Below are 26,174 nucleotides of genomic sequence, written 5' to 3'. Positions count from 1 at the left end.
TAACTTAAATGCCCTAAGGGGTAGCTGTTTCTTACCACATACATGTGGGCATGATCTTTCTCTTAAATTCCAGTTTAGTAGTATTAGGACAACATACATACATAGTAGGTGAATAGGGGTGTATGTCATATGGTATGCAGCAGAATGTCAACTTTCTAAATGAGTATCCATCAAAAGATATTTTGCTACTTGAATCTTCCCTTCTTTGATAGACAATATAAATGGAAAATAATTAGCATAGCCGTAGGAGATTTGACATTTTACTCAAGTTAAAGAAATGCAGTAGACGTGGAAAGAAGATATGGTCCTCTGACCTACATAACAGCATTGTACATTCATAGCAACAACAGATCAGCTGGATCCTACACACATCAATCATAGCTCTTTATCAAAGTATATAAATAGCAATACAGCTTATTAAACATATGAAAACAGTGGCTAGGGTTATAAAACTCAGTTTTTCTTGCTTCTAAAACAGTAATGTTATGTATTAAAATGTTCACTTCTTCCCAACAGGACCTCTTATTGGACGACAGATCTTCAGATTCAGTGAAGAAGGACTTGTTAATGCAAGGTTTGACTATAGCTATAACAACTTCCGAGTCACCAGCATGCAAGCGATGATAAATGAGATTCCTCTTCCAATAGACTTATACAGATATGTGGATGTATCTGGAAGAACTGAACAGTTTGGAAAATTTAGTGTCATCAATTATGATCTAAATCAAGTTATCACAACCTCCATGATGAAGCATACCAAAATATTCAGCTCTAGTGGACAAGTTATTGAGGTGCAATATGAAATTCTGAAAGCTATATCGTATTGGATGACAATCCAGTATGATAATATGGGTCGATTGATTACATGTGGAATACGAGTAGGTGTAGATGCAAATTTAACAAGATATTCGTATGAATATGATCCCGATGATCAGCTTCAGGCTGTTTATGTTAATGACAAACTTCAATGGCGGTACAGCTATGATCTAAATGGAAACATAAACCGGCTGAACCATGGGAATAGTGTCCACTTAATCCCACTGAGATATGACATTGGAGACCGCATCACTCATTTTGGGGAGATTCAGTATAGAATGGATGACGATGGGTTCCTCAGACAAAGAGGCAATGATATATTTGAGTACAATTCTAATGGTCTTTTGAGTAAGGCATATAATAAGGTTGCCGGATGGAGTATACAGTACCGATATGATGGACTTGGAAGGAGAGTTGCAAGCAAATCAAGTACTGGCTCTCATTTACAGTTCTTTTATGCTGATCTAGCTAATCCAATAAGAGTCACCCACTTATACAATCACAGCAGTACAGGAATAACTTCACTCTATTATGATCTTCAAGGACACCTCATTGCCATGGAATTAAGCAATAGTGAGGAGTATTATGTAGCGTGTGACAATACAGGGACACCTCTGGCTGTATTTAGTAGTCGAGGCCAAGTTATAAAAGAAATTCTCTACACACCATATGGTGACATCTATGAAGACAGCAATCCAGACTTTGAAATCATAACCGGTTTTTATGGAGGACTGTATGATTCACTAACTAAACTTGTGCACCTTGGACAAAGAGATTATGATGTTGTGGCAGGCAGATGGGCAACACCCAACCATCAGATCTGGAATAAAATAAGAAGTGACCCAAAGCCATTTAACCTGTATTCATTCGAAAATAATTACCCAGTGGGAAAGACACAGGATGTGGCACAGTACACTACAGGTACACCAGTTTAATTAATTTAATTTATTGTCTTATATCTTAAAGATTAAACTTGTGTGTGAAGATAGGAATTTGCAAAGAATTAAAAAAAACTTATGTTCTAATTTTGTATCAAGTGATAAACACAGAAGCATGATATGTTGTATGTCTGTAAAGTGTATATTTTCTATCTAATTTGTTTTGCATGAATTATTGTTACACTGTTAAAGGGGGTGTCTTCTAAAGACAACCTTCTATTAGGGCATATTAAAGGGAGTCTGTCATAGTGTCACTCGCACTAACCTGTTGGTACAGGCAGGTAGTGTGGGTGACTGATAATACTAACGATACTTACCTACCTCCTGTTTGTCTGTTATCTTTTTTATTTTGGCGGTGGGCTTGGTGCACGACAGGAGCACGCTGATGTCACCCCTGCTGCTTCTCTTCTGGGCTCTGCTGTGAGCAGGCCTGTTACGCCGAGCGCTCCGGGTCCCCGCTCCTCCCCGGAGCGCTCGCTTCATTCTCCCCGCTGCAGCGCTCCGGTCAGATCCTCTGACCCGGGGCGCTGCGATTCCACTGTCAGCCGGGATGCGATTCGCGATGCGGGTAGCGCCCGCTCGCGATGCGCACCCCGGCTCCCGTACCTGACTCGCCCTCCCTCGGTCCTGTCCCGGCGCGCGCGGCCCCGCTCCCTAGGGCGCGCGCGCGCCGGGTCTTTGCGATTTAAAGGGCCACTGCGCCGCTGATTGGCGCAGTGGTTCCAATTAGTGTTATCACCTGTGCACTTCCCTATATCACCTCACTTCCCCTTCACTCCCTCGCCGGATCTTGTTGCCATTGTGCCAGTGAAAGCGTTCCTTGTGTGTTCCTAGCCTGTGTTCCAGACCTTCTGCCGTTGCCCCTGACTACGATCCTTGCTGCCTGCCCCGACCTTCTGCTACGTCCGACCTTGCTTCTGCCTACTCCCTTGTACCGCGCCTATCTTCAGCAGCCAGAGAGGTGAGCCGTTGCTAGTGGATACGACCTGGTCACTACCGCCGCAGCAAGACCATCCCGCTTTGCGGCGGGCTCTGGTGAAAACCAGTAGTGGCTTAGAACCGGTCCACTAGCACGGTCCACGCCAATCCCTCTCTGGCACAGAGGATCCACTACCTGCCAGCCGGCATCGTGACAGTAGATCCGGCCATGGATCCCGCTGAAGTTCCTCTGCCAGTTGTCGCTGACCTCACCACGGTGGTCGCCCAGCAGTCACAACAGATAGCGCAACAAGGTCAACAGCTGTCTCAACTGACCGTGATGCTACAGCAGCTACTACCACAGCTTCAGCAATCATCTCCTCCGCCAGCTCCTGCACCTCCTCCGCAGCGAGTGGCCGCTCCTGGTCTACGCCTATCCCTGCCGGATAAATTTGATGGGGACTCTAAGTTTTGCCGTGGCTTTCTTTCCCAATGCTCCCTGCATCTGGAGATGATGTCGGACCTGTTTCCCACTGAAAGGTCTAAGGTGGCTTTCGTAGTCAGCCTTCTGTCTGGAAAAGCCCTGTCTTGGGCCACACCGCTCTGGGACCGCAATGACCCCGTCACTGCCTCTGTACACTCCTTCTTCTCGGAAATCCGAAGTGTCTTTGAGGAACCTGCCCGAGCCTCTTCTGCTGAGACTGCCCTGTTGAACCTGGTCCAGGGTAATTCTTCCGTTGGCGAGTATGCCGTACAATTCCGTACTCTTGCTTCAGAATTATCCTGGAATAATGAGGCCCTCTGCGCGACCTTCAAAAAAGGCCTATCCAGCAACATTAAAGATGTTCTGGCCGCACGAGAAATTCCTGCTAATCTACATGAACTTATTCACCTAGCCACTCGCATTGACATGCGTTTTTCCGAAAGGCGTCAGGAACTCCGCCAAGATATGGACTCTGTTCGCACGAGGCGTTTCTTCTCCTCGGCTCCTCTCTCCTCTGGTCCCCTGCAATCTGTTCCTGTGCCTCCCGCCGTGGAGGCTATGCAGGTCGACCGGTCTCGCCTGACACCTCAAGAGAGGACACGACGCCGTATGGAGAACCTCTGCCTGTACTGTGCTAGTACCGAACACTTCCTGAGGGATTGTCCTATCCGTCCTCCCCGCCTGGAAAGACGTACGCTGACTCCGCACAAAGGTGAGACAGTCCTTGATGTCTACTCTGCTTCTCCACGTCTTACTGTGCCTGTGCGGATGTCTGCCTCTGCCTTCTCCTTCTCTACTGTGGCCTTCTTGGACTCTGGATCTGCAGGAAATTTTATTTTGGCCTCTCTCGTCAACAGGTTCAACATCCCGGTGACCAGTCTCGCCAGACCCCTCTACATCAATTGTGTAAATAATGAAAGATTGGACTGTACCATACGTTTCCGCACGGAGCCCCTTCTTATGAGCATCGGATCTCATCACGAGAGGATTGAACTTTTGGTCCTCCCCAATTGCACCTCGGAAATTCTCCTTGGACTTCCCTGGCTTCAACTTCATTCCCCAACCCTGGATTGGTCCACTGGGGAGATCAAGAGTTGGGGGTCCTCTTGTTCCAAGAACTGTCTAAAACCGGTTCCCAGTAACCCTTGCCGTAACTCTGTGGTTCCTCCAGTAACCGGTCTCCCTAAGGCCTATATGGACTTCGCGGATGTTTTCTGCAAAAAACAAGCTGAGACTCTACCTCCTCACAGGCCTTATGATTGTCCTATCGACCTCCTCCCGGGCACTACTCCACCCCGGGGCAGAATTTATCCTCTCTCTGCCCCAGAGACTCTTGCCATGTCTGAATACGTCCAGGAGAATCTAAAAAAGGGCTTTATCCGTAAATCCTCCTCTCCTGCCGGAGCCGGATTTTTCTTTGTGTCCAAAAAAGATGGCTCCCTACGTCCTTGCATTGACTACCGCGGTCTTAATAAAATCACGGTTAAGAACCGCTACCCCTTACCCCTCATCTCTGAACTCTTTGATCGCCTCCAAGGTGCCCACATCTTTACTAAATTGGACTTAAGAGGCGCCTATAACCTCATCCGCATCAGAGAGGGGGATGAGTGGAAAACGGCATTTAACACCAGAGATGGACACTTTGAGTATCTGGTCATGCCCTTTGGCCTGTGCAACGCCCCTGCCGTCTTCCAAGACTTTGTTAATGAAATTTTTCGTGATCTGTTATACTCCTGTGTTGTTGTATATCTGGACGATATCCTAATTTTTTCTGCCAATCTAGAAGAACACCGCCAGCATGTCCGTATGGTTCTTCAGAGACTTCGTGACAATCAACTCTATGCCAAAATTGAGAAATGTTTGTTTGAATGCCAATCTCTTCCTTTTCTAGGATATTTGGTCTCTGGCCAGGGACTACAGATGGATCCAGACAAACTCTCTGCCGTCTTAGATTGGCCACGCCCCTCCGGACTCCGTGCTATCCAACGCTTTTTGGGGTTCGCCAATTATTACAGGCAATTTATTCCACATTTTTCTACCGTTGTGGCTCCTATCGTGGCTTTAACCAAAAAAAATGCTGATCCCAAGTCCTGGCCTCCTCAAGCAGAAGACGCCTTTAAACGACTCAAGTCTGCCTTTTCTTCGGCTCCCGTGCTCTCCAGACCTGACCCTTCCAAACCCTTCCTATTGGAGGTTGATGCCTCCTCAGTGGGAGCTGGAGCTGTTCTTCTACAAAAAAATTCTTCCGGGCATGCTGTCACTTGTGGTTTTTTCTCTAGGACCTTCTCTCCAGCGGAGAGGAACTACTCCATCGGGGATCGAGAGCTTCTAGCCATTAAATTAGCACTTGAGGAATGGAGGCATCTGCTGGAGGGATCAAGTTTTCCTGTTATTATCTACACCGACCACAAGAACCTCTCCTACCTCCAGTCTGCCCAACGGCTGAATCCTCGCCAGGCCCGGTGGTCTCTGTTCTTTGCCCGATTTAATTTTGAGATTCACTTTCGTCCTGCCGATAAGAACATTAGGGCCGATGCTCTCTCTTGTTCCTCGGATGCCTCAGAAGTTGAACTCTCTCCGCAACACATCATTCCACCTGACTGCCTGATCTCCACTTCTCCTGCCTCCATCAGGCAGACTCCTCCAGGAAAGACCTTTGTTTCTCCACGCCAACGCCTCGGAATCCTCAAATGGGGTCACTCCTCTCATCTCGCAGGTCATGCGGGCATCAAGAAATCTGTGCAACTCATCTCCCGCTTCTATTGGTGGCCGACTCTGGAGACGGATGTTGTGGACTTTGTGCGAGCCTGCACTATCTGTGCCCGGGATAAGACTCCTCGCCAGAAGCCCGCTGGTTTTCTTCATCCTCTGCCTGTCCCCGAACAGCCTTGGTCTCTGATTGGTATGGATTTTATTACTGATTTACCCCCTTCCCGTGGCAACACTGTTATTTGGGTGGTCGTTGATCGATTCTCCAAAATGGCACATTTCATCCCTCTTCCTGGTCTTCCTTCAGCGCCTCAGTTGGCTAAACAATTTTTTGTACACATTTTTCGTCTTCACGGATTGCCTACGCAGATTGTCTCGGATAGAGGCGTCCAATTCGTGTCTAAATTCTGGAGGGCTCTCTGTAAACAACTCAAGATTAAATTAAATTTTTCTTCTGCATATCATCCCCAGTCCAATGGACAAGTAGAAAGAATTAACCAGATCTTGGGTGATTATTTGCGACATTTTGTTTCCTCCCGCCAGGATGACTGGGCAGATCTCCTTCCATGGGCCGAATTCTCGTATAACTTCAGGGTCTCTGAATCTTCCTCCAAATCCCCATTTTTCGTGGTGTACGGCCGTCACCCTCTTCCCCCCCTCCCTACTCCCTTGCCCTCTGGTCTGCCCGCTGTGGATGAAATTTCTCGTGACCTTTCCATCATATGGAGAGAGACCCAAAATTCTCTCTTACAGGCTTCTTCACGCATGAAGAGGTTCGCGGATAAGAAAAGAAGAGCTCCTCCCGTTTTTTCCCCTGGAGACAAGGTATGGCTCTCCGCTAAATATGTCCGCTTCCGTGTCCCTAGCTACAAGTTGGGACCACGCTATCTTGGTCCTTTCAAAATTTTGTGTCAAATTAATCCTGTCTCTTATAAACTTCTTCTTCCTCCTTCTCTTCGTATCCCTAATGCCTTTCACGTCTCTCTTCTCAAACCACTCATCCTCAACCGTTTTTCTCCCAAATCTGTTCCTCCCACTCCTGTTTCCGGCTCCTCGGACATCTTCTCTGTCAAGGAGATCTTGGCTTCCAAAAAGGTCAGAGGGAAAACTTTTTTTTTAGTGGACTGGGAGGGTTGTGGTCCTGAAGAGAGATCCTGGGAACCTGAGGACAACATCCTAGACAAAAGTCTGCTCCTCAGGTTCTCAGGCTCTAAGAAGAGGGGGAGACCCAAGGGGGGGGGTACTGTTACGCCGAGCGCTCCGGGTCCCCGCTCCTCCCCGGAGCGCTCGCTTCATTCTCCCCGCTGCAGCGCTCCGGTCAGATCCTCTGACCCGGGGCGCTGCGATTCCACTGTCAGCCGGGATGCGATTCGCGATGCGGGTAGCGCCCGCTCGCGATGCGCACCCCGGCTCCCGTACCTGACTCGCCCTCCCTCGGTCCTGTCCCGGCGCGCGCGGCCCCGCTCCCTAGGGCGCGCGCGCGCCGGGTCTTTGCGATTTAAAGGGCCACTGCGCCGCTGATTGGCGCAGTGGTTCCAATTAGTGTTATCACCTGTGCACTTCCCTATATCACCTCACTTCCCCTTCACTCCCTCGCCGGATCTTGTTGCCATTGTGCCAGTGAAAGCGTTCCTTGTGTGTTCCTAGCCTGTGTTCCAGACCTTCTGCCGTTGCCCCTGACTACGATCCTTGCTGCCTGCCCCGACCTTCTGCTACGTCCGACCTTGCTTCTGCCTACTCCCTTGTACCGCGCCTATCTTCAGCAGCCAGAGAGGTGAGCCGTTGCTAGTGGATACGACCTGGTCACTACCGCCGCAGCAAGACCATCCCGCTTTGCGGCGGGCTCTGGTGAAAACCAGTAGTGGCTTAGAACCGGTCCACTAGCACGGTCCACGCCAATCCCTCTCTGGCACAGAGGATCCACTACCTGCCAGCCGGCATCGTGACAAGGCCAAAGATAACAGATGAACAGGACCACTGATTGGGAGTCAAATGCACTCCTTGCCTGTACCAACAGGCTAGTGCAGGTGACACTGATGACAGATTCCCCGAATAGAGAGTTGGATTGTAAGAGTGGATTTCTTTCTGGCAGATCCACAAATGTTTTTATACTGTATGGATGGTCCTTATTTTTATTCAAAAAGGAGTTGTCTCATGAGACAACCCCTTTCACTATAATTTTTGTATGCAATAATAGCCAAGCTGGCATAAGAATTCTTATAGATCATGCAATGTCTTCTGAGCTTGCTCAAACAACAAAAGAGCTTGCTCTCTGGTTCCATTTGTTGGCTCTTTTTGGAAGAGTACTACTTTGCCTACGTTTTCCCAGAGAGCATTGAGTGGCCTATAATACTCCCTACACCAATTTGGTGGTCAACTCAAAAGACTTATTACCACTACAATATTTGCACAAACTTTCAACTAAAATCTGCACTCACACATGTTAAAATGATATGTGGCTCCACTAGTGTTATATGATACTGACCACATAAAAGCAACCAATATTTAAAATTCCAAAACAAATGTAATTAGACAAAAACTGAAGGGATTTTCTAATAGCAACCAATTACATCTTAGGTTTCATTTTACCAGAGCCCATTTATATATGAAAGCTTCACTTTTTGACAGTTTGATAAATCTGGTTCATTGTTATTATTGTATAACAGTTAAAACAAATAACAGAAATTGCAGCCAAAGTATACCCAGAATTATTTTAATTTTTTTTTTTCAAAAATAGGCACATGCTTGCTAATCTGTGGAAAAGCCACTTTGTGAGTACTGTGAAGGGAAATATTTATGAACAAGCAATTCACTTCCTGTCTGTACCGAAATGTTAGTGCAGGTGAAACTGATGACAGACTTCCTTTAAAGTGCTGATTAATGAGTACAGAGTTTGTTATTGGGGCATGTATGTACCACTGGGCCATGAAGGTCTCAACTCTGTAAACAGCAGTGGATTATCAGTTATTGGAAACTATTGATAGCAGTGTGTTATTACGGACTATAGCTAGGGGTTCAAGTACTTTATATAATAACTGTTTTGGGTTGTGGGTTTATAAATGTTTTCTACTCTATTTAGCTATTGAAAGTTGGCTTGAGCTGTTTGGTTTTCAACTACACAACGTACTTCCTGGATTTCCCAAACCGGAGTCAAAAGGCTTTGAGTCTACATATGAACTTCTACAACTACAAGCAAAGACCCAGGAGTGGGATCCTGGAAAGGTTGGCATTTTCTTACTACTTTTAGCACCTGAAATGTCCTACATAATGGAATTCATTGAGAGCTTCATGTTTCATGTGCAGATATAGCAAATCACAAATTTTTTGTCACTCCGCAATTATACTTTTTCAATATTTTCAGCTTAGTTGTTACAAGTCTGAAATGCATATAAAATAACCATTTTTTAACAGTATAAAAGCCAGACAACTAATATTTTGTCTAAACTGTCTAGTCTAAGTTAGTACTGTCTAATAACTATGTTCGATTATGTTAAAGAAACTTTTTTCTCACAATTGTTTGCTGAAACAGAAATAATATTTGAAGTACAAATTGATTGAGAAATAATATTATTACTAAACTAATGTACATTATTTATAATCTTTTAGACAATTCTTGGAATACAATGTGAGCTTCAGAAGCAGTTGAGAAACTTCATTTCTTTAGATCAGCTTCCTATGGCTCCAAAACAAAATGATGGAAAATGTAATGGAGACTTAAGATATCCTCGATTTGCAGCTGTGCCATCTTTATTTGGAAAAGGGATAAAGTTTGCTATCAAAGATGGAATTGTGACAGCTGATGTAATTGGAGTGGCTAATGAAGACAGTCGCCGAATTGCTGCAATCCTAAATAATGCTCACTACTTGGAAAAACTTCATTTTACCATTGAAGGTCGGGATACACACTACTTCATTAAGTTGGCCTCCTTGGAAGAAGATCTTACAGTTATTGGAAACAGTGGTAGTGGTCGTATTCTGGAAAATGGAGTCAATGTAACTGTGTCACAGATGACATCAGTGGTCAATGGGAGAACTAGACGGTTTGCTGACATACAACTTCAACATGGCACCTTGTGCTTTAATGTTCGCTATGGAACAACCATTGAAGAAGAGAAGGATCATGTTCTAGAATTAGCAAGACAGAGAGCGGTGGCCCAGGCTTGGACTAAGGAGCAGAAGAGACTTCAGGAAGGAAAGGAAGGCATAAGAATGTGGACAGAGGCCGAGAAACAACAACTTTTAAGTACAGGGAAAGTCCAAGGCTATGATGGAAATTATGTTACTTCAGTGGATCAGTGTCTAGAACTTTCTGATAGTGCCAACAATATTCACTTCATGAGACAGAGTGAAGTAGGCAGGAGGTAACAAACAAACAAAAGACTTTCTTTGCCTTTGCGTCACCAAAGACTGCCTGTTTTTAAAACATAAAATGGTTTATTGTAACAATTTTCTAGATCAGATCTCTGTATATGTAAATATGAGAAGAGAACATATCCAACTGCCTTTAAATGTGACAAAAGATGGTATTTTAATATTGTTAGTTTTAAAAGTGTCATCCTTATAGCACTGGAGAGGTTTTCTACCACAATGCTGAGCAATGTATTTATAGTGCACCTGCACAGAGTAGAGGTAGCTACTACTTGGATAGAACTTGGATGTGAATGCAGCCTACAAATTTACTTAAAAACAAGTGATCCCATCGGTCATGACATTTTCTGCAATCCAAAAAACGTAGCTGCCTTTACGCTATCAGTGACAGTTGTCCTTTAAGACTTCTCAAGTGCTTGTTGGATTTAAAAAAGACAGTAAAGCTTCTTATATCTTGTGTGGCGGTATTCATTTTTGCATACATAGTATCCATTACAAAGTTGCCACTCTTTTTTGGAGACTAGAGCTTATGTGATGATATAGCTTCTAGAAAAAAACAAAATCTACCTAAAGAGTATTAATAAGTATATGATAAAAATCAAAGTGTGTAATTCTGGAAACCTGTCATTGTTTCTTATTTTTTCATAAATTAACATTATTTCAAAATAAAAAAAAACAGAAACATTTTTTGCGAGTCATGTATATATAGCTAAACTCAAATTACTTGCTCCAAATATCATGTACGGTAGTACTCTTGAAGTATTTAAAGCAATGTTTCAAAACATATCCTCCCTGCCCCCCTCCCCCTAAATTATTCACCTAACACATTTTATACCCCATGTTTATTGCTGCAAATTGTGTATTGCTGCTTATAACTGGCCCCTTTAAACATGTAAAATAGTATCAGATTTCAAAGAGCATTTCCTTCTGGAAAAAAATGAAAATGAGTAAGTAAATAAATAAACAAAAAAATAAAACCAATCAATCAATTAATCAATCAATCCAGAAGTGTCATTTACACAATTCACAGATTTTAAACTTTAACCATTAAGAGTTGATATTAAACATGAGTGGCGTGGGGATGGTCTTCTCAAAGAGGGGGTTTCATTGTATAAGCAAAGCTATGCAGAGAATACATTTCATAATATAGCAAATTAATATGCCATTAACCCTGCTAGTGTTTGGAGGTAAGCTCTGTTTTAATAAGTTCTTAACAATAACAATTCTTTTCTGAATCTATTCTTTTTTTTCCAATGTGCCACTCTGTGTTATTTCTAGAAGAATAGTAAACTGACAATTGGGTGTTACCAGTTGGGGATTTGCTCCTACATAGTCTGACACAGTCCAATCAATGCTGTCTTTGTAAGGACACACCCCTTTCAGGGGAGAATTAATAACAGTTGTCAAAGTATTCATAAATTTAGTGCAACAGCATTGTTATTTTCTGGATAGTAAAAATATTTAATAAAAAAAATATGTCAGTAGATATCATTAGCACATCATCACCCACCCTCTCTTGTACCAAAAGAGAAACTTTATATTTAAGCCATTTGACCTATACACACTTCTAACTATATTGTTATTATTATTATTAAAGGAGTAGTGTACTGAAAAATAGGATAGGGGATAAGTTATAGATCGTGGGGGGTCCGACCACTGGGAACCCCCGCGATCTCGTGAAGGGGGCCCCAGCAGTCTGCTGGAAGGGGCCATGCTGAACCCCACACGGAGTGGTTGCCGACATGCCCCCCCCATGGAGGGGGAGTTTTGGATAAGGTATAGGTTATTTTTCAGTGCACTACTCCTTTAACAAAAAGAGGTAAAGTCATTGCACAGGCATCACACTTTTGTTTAGTCTGCGGAATTTTTAAAGCTTGTCTGACAACAATGCCTGTAGAATAAAGATAAGAAGGTGAAAAGTAAACAAAACATGTTTTAAAAAAAAATAAGATTTAAAAAAATACAACCTGGGGAAAATAAATATTAAAGGAGATGTCCGGCGCAGACTTTTTCTATTCCGTCCTGCCCGGCTGCAAAAAAAGACAAAACAAACTTTCACTTACCTCCATATGTTGCCCCGGAGCTCTGCAACAGCTGATCGGCTGGCGGGGCTGTTTACTTCCTACTTCCTTTAGCCCAGGACGTCACATGGCGCTTCAGCCTATCACCGGCCTAGGCGGCACATCGCCGCGGCCGGTGATAGGCTGAAGCGCCGTGTGACGTACCGGGCTAAAGGAAGTAGGAAGTAAACAGCCCGACCGACTGATCAGCTGTTGCGGAGCTCCGGGGCAACATATGGAGGTAAGTGAAGGTTATGTGTATTTTAATAAATACTTGTATTTCCTATACAATAACAATACTGTTACATTTTTTCTCATCACTCTGCATTGTGCCATCCTTTGCCATTGTAAAAGGGGCATGCCACTACACCGTGATGCTGTCAGCACTGATACAACAATACAAGAGTGTGTAAGGACACTCCCATATCTGGACACACCCAGTTGTCAGTTTACTTCTAGGGCAAGTAACAAAGTAACAACTTAAAGGGGTACTCCGGTGGAACACTTTTTTTTTTAATCAACTGGTGCCAGAAAGTTATTTCTCTAAAAAAATTATTTTATTTCTATAAAAAAATCTTAAACCTTCCAGTACTTATTAGCTGCTGAATACTACAGAGGAAATTCTTTTCTTTTTTGAACACAGAGCTCTCTGCTGACATCACGAGCACAGTGCTCTCTGCTGACATCTCTGTCCATTTTAAGAGCTGTCCAGAGTAGGAGAAAATCCCCATAGCAAACATATGCTGCTCAGGACAGTTCCTAAAATAGACAGAGATGTCAGCAGAGAGCACTGTGTTCCAAAAAAGAAAATAATTTCCTCTGTAGTATTCAGCTGCTAATAAGTACTGGAAGGATTAAGATTTTTTAATTAATTTACAAATCTAATTAATTAATTTACAAATGAAGTAATTTACAAATCTGTTTAACTTTGTGGCACCAGTTTTCCACCGGAGTACCCCTTTAACACAGAGTTCTAAAAACAAAGATTCAGATTTAGAATATTATGGAGAATAGAATTATTTACTAAAGTAGGCAGCAGTCCACAGACCATCTATATTGAGACCAGAATGCTTTTTAATTTGTTGTATGACATTCGTGATTAATTTACCCTTATTATGTTACTGAGAATAAAATACCTCTACCATTATTTAGTTAAAACAGGAGCAATCATAGATGTTATAACTGCAAATATATAATACGGGCATAACTAACTAATACAAAATAGACTCAAATATAATTGTAAAACTCACATATGTTTATGTACACCATGTAATAACTGGGTTTTTATGGCAATTCTACTTTAGGTAGGGTTCCCCTGGGCCTTCTACTAAAGATTGTACAGTTTGTTTCAGTGTTGAGTTTAAAAGAAGGCCAGGACTTCATAGAAATTAAGTGCATTGTTTAGGTCTTTAAACCCAAGATGGTGTTAATTTATAGAAATTTAGATTTTATTTTTGTTAGCAATGAAAAGAACTCATTGGTATATTTTATAATGTGTAATTGTCATATTAGGAAATATATGTTGAAGTGAAATCTGAATATATACATTATGAGTCAGTAGATGTCCAATGTCAGTCAGTGTGAGACTGAATTTGGAATATGTACTTTTATATGAAATATGAATGATGCTGTATGTCTTTTGCTATACGCTGCTATCACATTGCATATTCAGCAAAACAGTAGATTTATTCATATTCTACCTCTTTACAGATAATCAATGAACATAATACAATCATGATGAAAGGGTTAAAACATAGAGGCTGGGTTCACACATAGTATTGTCGTCAGTTTTTTTTTTTTATCAGTATTTATAGCCAAAGCCAGGAGTTTTACCAATACAGGAAAAACTATACTGGAAAGATTTGCACCTTTTTCTGTATTTTGGACCCACTGGGTTTTCACAAAAAAACTTGGCTAAAATACTGTGTGTGTGAACTTAACCAGACACTTCAATAGGGGTACACAGTGAGAAACTGGCCACACCACCATCAGCAGGTTATGAACAATAGCTGAATAGTGCATATGTTATAGACCATCTGAAGATGGCCATACATTTTCAATAGCTGTCAGATGAACATTCATTCAACTGACTGCAATCTCTTCCAATCTCCCCATACACATAAACATTTCCCACAGCAGAAGGGTAGTCCACTGCCAGTCAGCTTTGGCAGCGCCTTATCTCTTTGACAACAAAAAGGTTGGGGCGTGACGTCACATGGGGCGGAGTCGTGACATCACTATACTTCTTCCCCGTGGTCGGGAGGCATAAGACTTGGAGCCTCCAGCGCTTCCTACAGTGCTAACAGGTTGGTGCTGAATACTAGATTGCAGGGGTCCCCAGCGGCGGGAACTCCGCGATCAGACATCTCATCCCCTATCCTTTGTATAGGGGAAAAGATGTCTTAGTGCTGGCGTACCCTTTGGGAGGGGGTGTGACGGCCGTGGAGTACTCCTTTAAGATGTCCATAGACAGAATGACTTGGCCACAATATCAAACATTTTGTAACACACTATGGGAAGGGGGTATATAGTAAGAGAAAATATTCTTTCTGCAATTTATTTATGTAGTGGTTAATACATTTGCTTTAACACTCATGTATTTGATCCCAACATCAGTTAAGAGGTACCGTATGATTCTAGAATAACTTTGCAGCATGAAGCAGAAGAGCTCAACCAATGAAGTAAGTTTCCATTAGTTGGAGCCAATACTTCTTAAAGCCATAGACACAGGGCTCAAGTCCTTCAGGAACATGTGGGAACTGAGTTCCTGCACCTTTTCACAGCAGGAACACCATTCCCATTAGGAGTCCTGCCAGACCAGCCCTTGAATAGAAGAGTTCCCACACTTTTTTCCCCAGGACTTGACCCCTGCATAGACATGGCAATTATTGCTATCATACAGGTCATTATTGTCCTTTTTATCTATTGCTAGCTTGTAAACTGCTAAGTACTGTTGGCATGATTCAGTGAGACTGTACACACTACACTGTATCTGGATTCTGGGCTACACCATCTAAATCTGCAGAAGAAAGTAAACAGACCAAGAAAGTTCATTTCTATAAAAAATAGCTATATCCAAAAGAGTATTCAATCTTTTTATAAATATTACTGTTATTCCTTCCACTTGTTCTTTTGCTGTGAAGTGCATTCCAAAAACATTTCATCTAGACACAGGTCTTCTAATGATCTGGACTGCTGTGCTCTATGATTAATTTTAGGTATTTTAAAAGTAGACATTATCATTTATGACACAATCCGTCTAAATTAGAGGATCCTCTAAGTCTTTGAAATCTGTCAGAAAATAACATTTGTGTGGATTGAGACGCGACAGTGTTACAAATAAAGGAAAATCATTGGTCCTTTCATTTAGTAAATTGTTGTACTCTTCCCTTATAATCAGCATCTGACTTGTGTATTGCAGCTTATAATTTCTGAACATGGACATCCATTGACTACAGAAGCCATTACAACACTAGTCTGCAAAAATACACAGTACATCAGATTTACTGAGTGCCAAGATTCCTATGTACGTAAGACTGACTGAGGGTCTAACATCCAGATTTGCTCTACTCATATATGGCACCATGCAATGGGAAATGGAATTGGTCAACTTTAGTTCAATTTTATTGCATAGAGTAAGACAAGGAACAAAAAATGGTGCATTCCTTGTGCAGATTAACTAGTGTAAAAAAGGGGAATAATCAGAGCCGAGTTGATGGCCCCTTACCTCTAGAAGTTTTGCTAAGAGCATAACATCTGATAAAGCATAGAAAGGAGAAAGCAGCCTCTGGTGTACCTCCGGTGATCCAAGTAGAGGACTGGTCCAATGTAGTGAAATGATAGGTGGAAGATACTTCCAAACTGGGACTTCAATCAGGGCGCAGGACTGTCGGATTGTAGAAGAAGGTGCAAAATTTATTGAGAGATAAAAGTGCAACGCTAGACTGGGGAGCATTTCCAGCCCTGACTGGGCTCTTTGTCAGGCAATGGCAAAATGCAGATAATACATCATTATAAAGCAACCATTGGATTGCTTCCAGGTGGATACACCGTGAACATCAACCGGAAGAATTAGCGGTGAACACCGGACTGAGAAAAACAGTATTATGCAATCGCAACATATATATATAAATGATTAAAACAGTAAGATAAAAAAAAGGAGCAACGAAATTAAAATCCAATATTACACAACACGTACAAAGAATAGTAAAAATAATTTATCAGTTTAAATCTCACAGAAGTGGTGTGTGCATTTTGATTGCAGGGCATGTGCAATCAGGATGGTCCCGGTCATTTAAAAGTATGAATGAAATAATGTGTCAGAAAGTAAAGGGTTACGGGATGGCGCATTCGTATTGATGCACGTACAAGGTGACCAGGATAACTGTGTAAGATGTGAATGGAAGATGTTGATGCACCTTGATGTCTCGTAGTTTCTGACTTAGAAGGGGAAGAAGAACAGACAGAGGTGGGCGGACATTTAGGAAAGGATTTCCCTCACTTCATTAAGACCATGAGGAGATAAGGTATGCATCTTATATATTCAGAACATCTCTAACCTTTTGAGCTGTTCTAAAGGATAGGGGATAAGATGTCTGATTTCGGGGGTCCGCTGCTGGGGACCCCCACAATAGAGCATGCGGCACCCACCTGTTACTTCTCCGGAAGCGCTGGAGGGTCTGGCTCCCGACCACGGGAACAGAAGATCGTGACGCCATGACTCCATCCCGTGTGATGTCACACCCTGCCCCCTCAATGCAAGTCTATGGGAGGGGGTATGATGGCCGTCATGCCCCCTCTCAAAGACTTTGGATAGGGAATAAGATGTCTAGGGGTGGAGTACCCCTTTTAGTGTCGAAAAGCCCACTGCCTTTGTTGCCAGCAGATCTCGCATGGGCACACAGAATTTGTGTCATCTTCAACAGGCGAAAAGTTCCAGAGCAAGTTCCATCTAACCTGTCAGACAGATCATGTCATATACATGATACAATGTCCGAACTGTCCATTACAGTACATGGGGTGCACCACCCACCCTTTGCATTTATGATAAAATCAACACAGACAGAACATTAAGAAGAAATATTTATTATATGGAGTTTCGAAACATCATGCTCTGATGCACCTTGACAATGACCAATCCATCACCATCAATCATGATTGATTTCGTACCATCCACGGTTAACAACAGATTTGAACAGCTCAAAAGGTTAGAGATGTCCTGAATATATGAGATGCATACCTTATCTCCTCATGGTCTTAATGAAGTGAGGGAAATCATTTCCTAAATGTCCGCCCACCTCTGTCTGTTCTTCTTCCCCTTCTAAGTCAGAAACTACGAGACATCAATGCGCATCAACATCTTCCATTCACATCTTACACAGTTATCCTGGTCACCTTGTACCCGCATCAATACACATTCCTATGCATTATTTCATTCACACTTTTAAATGACCGGGACCATCCTGATTGCGCATGCCCTGCAATCAAAAAGCCCACACCACTTCTGTGAGATTTAAACTGATTTATTATTATTACTATTCTTTGTACGTGATGTATAATATTGGATTTTAATTACGTTGCTCATTTTTTATCTTACTGTTTTAACCATTATTTATATATATTGCGATTGCATAATATTTTATTGCATAGGGATAAATTATGTTGTTAATGCATCAATTCTAAAAGGTTTTCAGTCCACTCTGTTGGACACTCATAGCATAAAATAATTTCCAGAACAAATTTGATAAACATGAAAATGTTTTTGGAATCAGAGAACACAAATAACATTGTAGCACTGCCTTTTTTTATGTGCTTTTTTGGGGGAATTGTTTGCTTTATACCTCAGACGTATAAGTCAGAAAAATCTAGGACCCAGGCCAGGACCCTCTTCTATCAGCTTTATTTAATGTGGCATGTTAATGTTGCCTTAAATTGGACACAATGATGTACGGATTATCTCACAATAATACTTGGGATGTTTTAGAAAAGGCTGAAAAGTGAACCTCTCTATGAATTGGCTCATGCTTTATGCTAATTTGAAATAAGCTAAATACTATGTCCTGTGACAATACCACTAGTGATGAGTTACAAATAGAACTTTTCATAAAATATACTGCAGATTAATTTAAAGGGGACCTTTCAGCAGGTTTTTAGGGTTTTAAATAAAGGAATGGCTTAGCAGGGATTTTTTCCCATAATCTATACGTACTACTCAGTATTTAAATGACTCTTCCAGAACCAGTATATGCAAATTAGGCTTTGCAACCAAAGGGCCGCAATCCTGATCAATGATCTTGTGATACAATTGCAAAATACCTGCAATACTCTGTAAGAGCTCCAGTCCATTGAATGTTTAATTCATTTATGTTAATACAGGTGCAGTAGCCTTTTCTTCTGCTTTGTGAGGGAGCAGAAACATTTCACCTGTCCTTACATGAATGAAAAACAATTGGAGCTTTTATGTAGAGTTGTGCTTGTTATTGTTTGACAACAGTCCTCCAAACAGAAATGTGATGTGCATGGACTGTCTAGACATCTTATCCCAGGGGGTCCTGCTGCTGGGGACCCCCGCAATCTCGCTGCTGCACCCAGCTTTCGTTTACAGCATCGGGTGCAGCGTCGGAGGCTCGTGACATCACAGCCGCAGCCCGCTCATTATGTCATGGCCATGCCCCTCAATGCAAGTCTGTGGTAGGGGGCATGATGGCCATCACGCCCTCTCCCATAGACTTGCATTGAGGGGGCATGGCCGTGAGTTAACGATCCCTCGCCCCACATCGCCAGTTCGCTCCGTGCACTGGATGTCTGAGGTGCCGCAGCTGAGATCGCGGATATGCCCAGCTGCAGGAACCCCGCAATCAGACATCTTATCCCCTATCCTTTGGATAAGATGTTTAGGGGCGAGGTACCCCTTTAAATAAACCACAGCATTTTAGGCTCTTTATTGTGTTCAAAGTCTTATTTGTTAATATTGGGAGTGGGAACCATCTCCAGCATGAACTTATATATCACAGTGCGGTGAGCTGTTTACTAAAGATGACTAGCTGTACTGTCTATCAGCTGCTCGTAAAATCGATCCTGCATAAGACAATTCATAGCTCAATTCTTTACATAGAAATCAGATGCACAATTATTTTTTTTTTAACCCAGGAATCGTGGCTCTACTAAGGTTCATGGCTTTGCTCCTATACCCTGGCTGACCAGTCTGAAACCACTTGAAAAGGAAATTATACTGCTGAGCTCTTTTCTCCCCACTGGTTTGCTTTGATGCTTTTGTCTTACTAATTCTCAATAGGTCGAGGATCAAACATGTGAGTTCAGCTTCCATACTTAAGACAAGCTGTCAAGAAAAAATCCTTTTCAACAAACTAAAGGCTATATGGGTTAAGAAAACAGTTTCAAGGACAAACGTGTACATGGGAATAGAATTTACCCTAATTTATCTATTTCTGACCTAGACATGTCTGAAAGATAAGGAGGAATTAAGTGTGTATTATTTCAAGTGTCTTTAGATATACAATAGTATATGTTGTGGCTCCATTGTCAAACACAACTCTGTAGTTTACTTTGAACACCATATTATAAGGTCTGGTATATAATGCCAATGGAATACAACATAAAGGACTAAAGTAGTAGGTGTACATAAAAAAAGGAACGGCATTTTTTTGTGTACTTAAAACCATAAGCTCACCCATTGGAAAGGAAGCTATCAGAATCTCATTATGCTATTTCAGCTTAAAGGGGTGGTCCAGCAAAAATCTACTTTTCCTCTATCCACAGGATAAGTGTCTGATCAAAGGGGTCCAATCACTGGGACCCTTTGGGATCTCCTGAACCAGCCCCAGCTCTCTATGTGGAGTATGTGCTACAGACAGCACACTCTCTATGTATTCTTTATTGGAGAGACAAAGACCCGAGTGCTGAACTGAGCATCTCTGGCACTACTATAGAAAGGATTTAAGCGTGTGCCATCTGTAGTACACGCTCCTCACAGAGAGCCAAGTGGCCGGACCCCCTGTGATTAGTTATTCCCTATCCTGTGGGTAGGGGATATGTTGCTTTTCGCCAGACCACCCTTTTAACTCATATAAACATGAGTTAGTGTTAGTTATGAGTTAGTTAGTGATTTACTTTCATCCTTATGACTAATTTGTATTTGTGTTACATCAAGAAAAGAGAACATCGGGCCCCTGAAAAGAAGCATCCCGTGCTTGTTTAGAAAGTAGACATTTAGACATGACCCATTTGACAAATCTCCTGGATGATTGCACAAGGTGCTTATAATAGCCTAAGTTCCTATTAAATCTTTGACCTAGAAAGAATATTAACACATATACTTAAAAAATTGTGTCCTAAACATCTGATGACTCGTGGTGTTATTTTGTTATCAGACATTTCACTTTCATCTTGCTACACACCAGAGCTGTACATTGGTTATTATGCAGCAGGTGGCATCATTGCATCAGCATCTACAGAACACAGAGGATGTTGGCAAAGTTTAAACAATGTAAGACAAATTCCAAAATGAGCTTGAAATTTTAATTTTGCTTCACTAAAGCCACACTAAAAATGTGTAACTATGATATACGATGTACAATTATACATGATTTTCAGAAAATCTCTAAATATTTACTGATTGCTTCCTGAAGCATTATCTGTTTCTGAAAAAAAATAGATTGATTGAAGTCACTTGTATTAGGAATCAGTATATATTCATTTAAAAGGAAACTTAGGTAGAACTAAAAATTCCCATTTATCCCAGTTATTTACAGCGTCCAAGCTCTTACCTTCTTTGAATGTTGTGTTTCCACTAAAGTTCCTTTCATTGAGAAAGATAAGTGGCCTTTTACCAGAGCCATTGATGATAAAGAAAATGAAGGCACTTGTTCACTTTCATTTTCACGGACCATCTATCGGGATGGGTTTTGTTAAACAATCGTTCTTAGAATAATTTCTTAAAACCCCATTCATTCATAGATATGTTTAGTTTGTCAGCAGCTGAGTAGTATGTTCATGTATACACTAGAAAATGTGTTGCCAACAAAAGAAATGATCAGCTGACAGACAAAAATGTACTTGTTTGTGAGACAATTGCTGGTATTTTTATCCTGGGCCATGTGCAGGTAGAATCACTCTTTCACATGATTATTAACCTGAGTAAAAGGGCTCTACGCCATAGTCACCCTATCCCATCATCACTATACCCTACTAAACAGGGTTATACAGTCAAGACAACAGCTTTGTTAATACAAACTTGCAGGAAATGATCAGATCCAGGAGCTTATGCTCCTTTGTGATCAGTTGTTATGGCTAGGTGGAGCCAATGGGTAAGTTCACATTTCCCTACAGGTGCCAATTTAAATGAATGCAGAACCAAGTGATGTCCATGTGCTATGGCTATGGCTATAACATGGACTCAAAAATGCTAAACAAATCTGTGAACACCTACCATAGCATAGATGTTCTTGTTGTTACAACATAGGAGTCCTATAGGAGTCTTAGGAGTGTTATAAACTATACTTGAAATGTTCACCTCTAAAAAACTTTTTACAGTTTATATATATTTTAAGGTTGAGCAGCTTTGTAAATACACAGGGGGTCAAAAAAAACTTTATTGTTCAAGAGACGGAGGTTTTAGTTGAACAGGTATTTTTATTTTATTTTTTTTACCCTTCACCTTTTTTTTATTTTATTATTATGTCATCATCACTGCGTCAAATATTTTTTTAAACTTGGGCACATAAAATTGTGAGATGTTGTGCATTGCTAAGAATCATATTGTTTCTTACATCTTTTCCATTCCTTTTTGTACCTTTAAAATATTGTTATATTTGATTGTTTCATATGGACAACTGCTTTACTTCTCCTTTTCATGTTTTTTACATTTTTATTACTTTTTATGTCTTTAACCCCTTAAGGACGCAGGACGTACTCAAACGGCCCCTTTTCCGAGTCCTTAAGGACTCAGGACGTTTGAGTATGTCCTGTCAAATCCCGGCCCCCCGCCGCTAGCCGGAGGGGAGCCGGTGCCCGATGCCTGCTGAAATCGTTGATGACCCCCCATGTCGGCGATGGCCGCAGATCGCTGGACAATTCAGCCCAGCAATCTGCGGCAGATTCCGGGTCAATCGGGTCTCCAATGACCCGGTGACCCGGAATTACAGGCTATGGCTGTCTCTGACGGCCCCGAACAGCCATAGCCAGCAGGGGTGAGGTGGCACTGGCACCACCTCACGATCGCTCTGATTCGTCGGCGGGTTTACCGGCCGACCAATCAGGGCACCTGCTGCGGGTGTCACTCCCGCAACCCACTCCGCCCCTCTTCCGAGGCACGTGAGCGGGAGCGGGAAGAAGACCCCGGGAGCTGGGGACCCCGATCCCCGGCGTCAATGTTGGGATCGGGGCCCCAGGAGCCACGGCGACATGTGTGCGGGAGCAGCAGTAGGTGGTGAGTGACAGCCTCCTGCTGTTGCTTAGCAACAGCTTCCAGCATGAAAAAAGGGCATGCTGGGAGCTGCAGTTATGCAACAGCAGGAGGCAGACCACCACAACTCCCAGCATTCCCTTATGGGCATGCTGGGACTCATAGTTTTGCAACAGCTGGAGGCACATTGTTTCAATGGAAAAGTGTACCTTCAGCTGTTGTATAACTACAACTCCCAGCTTGCACAATCAGCTAAAGTGCATGCTGGGAGTTGTAGTGGTGCATCTGCTGGTTGCATAACTACAACTCCCAGCATGCCCGTTGGCTGTCGGTCACTGCTGAGAGTTGTAGTTTTGCAACAGCTGAAGGCACACTGGTTGTTAAACACTGAGTTAAGTAGCAAACCAGTGTGTCTCCAGCTGTTGCATAACTACAATCCCCAGCATCCCCAGCCAAAGTAGTATGCCTCCAGCTGTTGCATAACTACAACTCCCAGCATGTACGGTCTATCAGTTTATGCTGGGAGTTGTAGTTTTGCAACAGCTGAAGGCACACTGGTTGCAAAACACTGAGTTTGTTACCAAACTCGGTGTTTCACAACCAGTGTGACTCCAGCTGTTGCAAATCTACAACTCCCAGCATGCACTGATAGACCGTACATGCTGGGACTTGTAGTTTTGCAACAGCTGGATGTTCCCCCCCATTGTGAATGTACAGGGTACACTCACATGGGCGGAGGTTTACAGTAAGTATCCGGATGCAAGTTTGAGCTGCTGCAAATTTTCTGCCGCAGCTCAAACTGCCAGCGAGAAACTACTGTGAACCCTCGCCAGTGCGACTGTACCCTAAAAACACTACATTACACTAACACAAAATAAAAGAAAAAGTAAAAAAACACTACATATACACATACCCCTACACAGCCCCCCTCCCCAATAAAAATGAAAAACGTCTGTTACGCCATTGATTCCAAAACGGAGGCTCCAGCTGTTGCAAAACAACTACTCCCAGTATTGCCAGACAGCCACTGACTGTCCAGGCATGCTGGGAGTTTTACAACAGCTGGAGGCACCCTGTTTGGGAATCACTGGCATAGAATACCGCTATGTCCACCCCTATGCAAATCCCTAATTCAGGCCTCAAATGCGCATGGCGTTCTCACTTTGGAGCCCTGTCGTATTTCAAGGCAACAGTTTAGGGTCACATATGGGGTATCGCCGTACTCGGGAGAAATTGTGTTACAAATTTTGGGGGGTATTTTCTGCTATTACCCTTTTTAAAAATGTAAAATTTTTGGGAAACCAAGCATTTTAGGTTAAAAAAAAGTCGTGAAACACCTGTGGGGTATTAAGGTTCACATTACCCCCTTGTTATGTTCCCCGAGGGGCCTAGTTTCCAAAATGGTATGCCATGTGTTTTTTTTTTTTTTTTTGCTGTTCTGGCACCATAGGGGCTTCCTAAATGCGGCATGCCCCCAGAGCAAAATTTGCTTCCAAAACGCCAAATGTGACTCCTTCTCTTCTGAGACCTGTAATGCGCCAGCAGAGCACTTTTCACCCCCATATGGGGTGTTTTCTGAATCGGGAGAAATTGGGCTTCAAATTTTGTGAGTTATTTTCTGCTATTACCCTTTTTAAAAATGTAAAATTTTTGGGAAACCAAGCATTTTAGGTAATTTTTTTTTTTTTTTACATATGCAAAAGTCGTGAAACACCTGTTTCACATTACATAAGGTTCGCATTACCCCTTGTTACGTTCCCTGAGGGGTCTAGTTTCCAAAATGGTATGCCATGTGTTTTTTTTTTTTTTTTGCTGTTCTGGCACCATAGGGGCTTCCTAAAGGTGACATGCCCCCCAAAAACCATTTGTCGCTCCTTCCCTTCTGAGCCCTCTACTGCGCCCGCCGAACAATTAACATAGACATATGAGGTATGTCCTTACTCGAGAAAAATTGGGTTTCAAATACAAGTAAAAATTTTCTCCTTTTTACCCCTTGCAAAAATTCTAAAATTGGGTCTACAAGAACATGCGAGTGTAAAAAATGAAGATTTTGAATTTTCTCCTTCACTTTGCTGCTATTCCTGTGAAGCACCTAAAGGGTTAAAACACTTACTGAATGTCATTTTGAATACTTTGGGGGGTGCAGTTTTTATAATGGGGTCATTTGTGGGGTATTTCTAATATGAAGACCCTTCAAATCCACTTCAAAACTGAACTGGTCCCTGAAAAAGAGTGAGTTTGAAAATTTTGCGAAAAATTTGAAAATTGCTGCTGAACTTTGAAGCCCTCTGATGTCTTCCAAAAGTAAGAACTAATAAATTTTATGATGCAAACATAAAGTAGACATATTGTATATGTAAACCCAAAAATTTTTTATTTTGAATATCCATTTTCCTTTCAAGCAGAGTGCTTCAAAGTTAGAAAAATTTGGTGATTTTTCACCAAGAAAGGATGCAATTTCCCACAAAAATTTACCACTATGTTAAAGTAGAATATGTCATGAAAAAACATTCTCGGAATCAGAAGGATAAGTAAAAGCATTCCAGAGTTATTAATGTTTAAAGTGACAGTGGTCAGAATTGCAAAAAACGGCCGAGTCCTTAAGGTGAAAAAGGGCTAAGTCCTTAAGGGGTTAAACATTCTTATTTCTCTCTCTCTCTCTCTCTCTCTCTCTCTCTCTCTCTCTCTCTCTCTCTCTCTCTCTCTCTCTCTCTCTTCTGCAAAAATAACAGAAATTCACAAATGTAGACCAAAAAAGCAATAGAACACAATGATAAATAACCCCCACAGTATTGCTGTCTTGAACTAAACTACATTGGCAATTCTGCCTGTTGACATTTAAATGCATCTTTTTGTTACTAGTAAACATCACTCATTTTCTGATATTACTTATAGAGAACCTGTTGGCTTTCTATGCCGTTTTTTTTTTGCCTGACCCATAAAATGACCATTCTGAAGCTTCTTTTCTTAGTATTCTACTATGGGCCATCCCTCTGTTACACCACCTGGAAATGTTAGAGGAAAATGATAACTGAGTGTTACCATTTTCCTTGTCAATATGGCGTGTTCCTACACAATTTGACAGTGTGAACACTTACTGCATGGTCCCAACCCATTGGTCAGGGGGATGGTAAAAGAATATTAAAAGAACAACACAATGTGGTGTACTAATAAAAAGATATTCAAGAATTGTTATTTCATGGGGAAGTTCTAACTAAAGCAGATATACCTGGTATACTAACAGGTCTTCTCTATGACAGAATTTTGGACACTGTGCTGAGTACACATTACAGTATACTAAGAAAAACTCAGTGGCAACAGATACTTTTGGAAGACAAGTGCGCTTAATATGAAGCTAATAACATAATCTGCAACAGCTGGGAAAACTCTTCGGGCCCTGATAACTACTTGATTACTGTTCTGATTCACATAATGGTTAGTCTGAATTATTGACAAAG

At 42.1% G+C, this 26,174-nt stretch overlaps 1 protein-coding gene and 1 long non-coding RNA gene across 4 annotated transcripts in view; one reads left to right on the top strand and one right to left on the bottom strand.

Annotated features, from left to right (window-relative positions):
• TENM1 (teneurin transmembrane protein 1) overlaps window positions 1–10,919 on the top strand; it is an 876,412-nt gene extending 865,493 nt beyond the window's left edge. For all 3 annotated transcript variants that reach the window (XM_056539239.1, XM_056539238.1, XM_056539237.1), the window contains 3 exons: window positions 517–1,737; window positions 8,945–9,087; window positions 9,472–10,919. In XM_056539239.1, coding sequence (XP_056395214.1) covers window positions 517–1,737; window positions 8,945–9,087; window positions 9,472–10,230 — 2,123 coding nt within the window. In that variant the 3' untranslated portion in view covers window positions 10,231–10,919. The remainder of the gene's footprint in view (window positions 1–516; window positions 1,738–8,944; window positions 9,088–9,471) is intronic.
• The window catches only part of LOC130290964 (uncharacterized), a 53,993-nt gene continuing 28,396 nt past the window's right edge, over window positions 578–26,174 (bottom strand). The window contains exon 3 of the long non-coding RNA XR_008847752.1: window positions 578–681. This is a non-coding gene — a long non-coding RNA (uncharacterized LOC130290964). The remainder of the gene's footprint in view (window positions 682–26,174) is intronic.

The sequence above is a fragment of the Hyla sarda genome, chromosome 9 (genome assembly GCF_029499605.1).
Source record: "Hyla sarda isolate aHylSar1 chromosome 9, aHylSar1.hap1, whole genome shotgun sequence".
Lineage (NCBI taxonomy): Eukaryota > Metazoa > Chordata > Amphibia > Anura > Hylidae > Hyla > Hyla sarda.
Note: the sequence above shows the minus strand (reverse complement) of the source record. Positions and strands in the feature narration are given on the sequence as shown.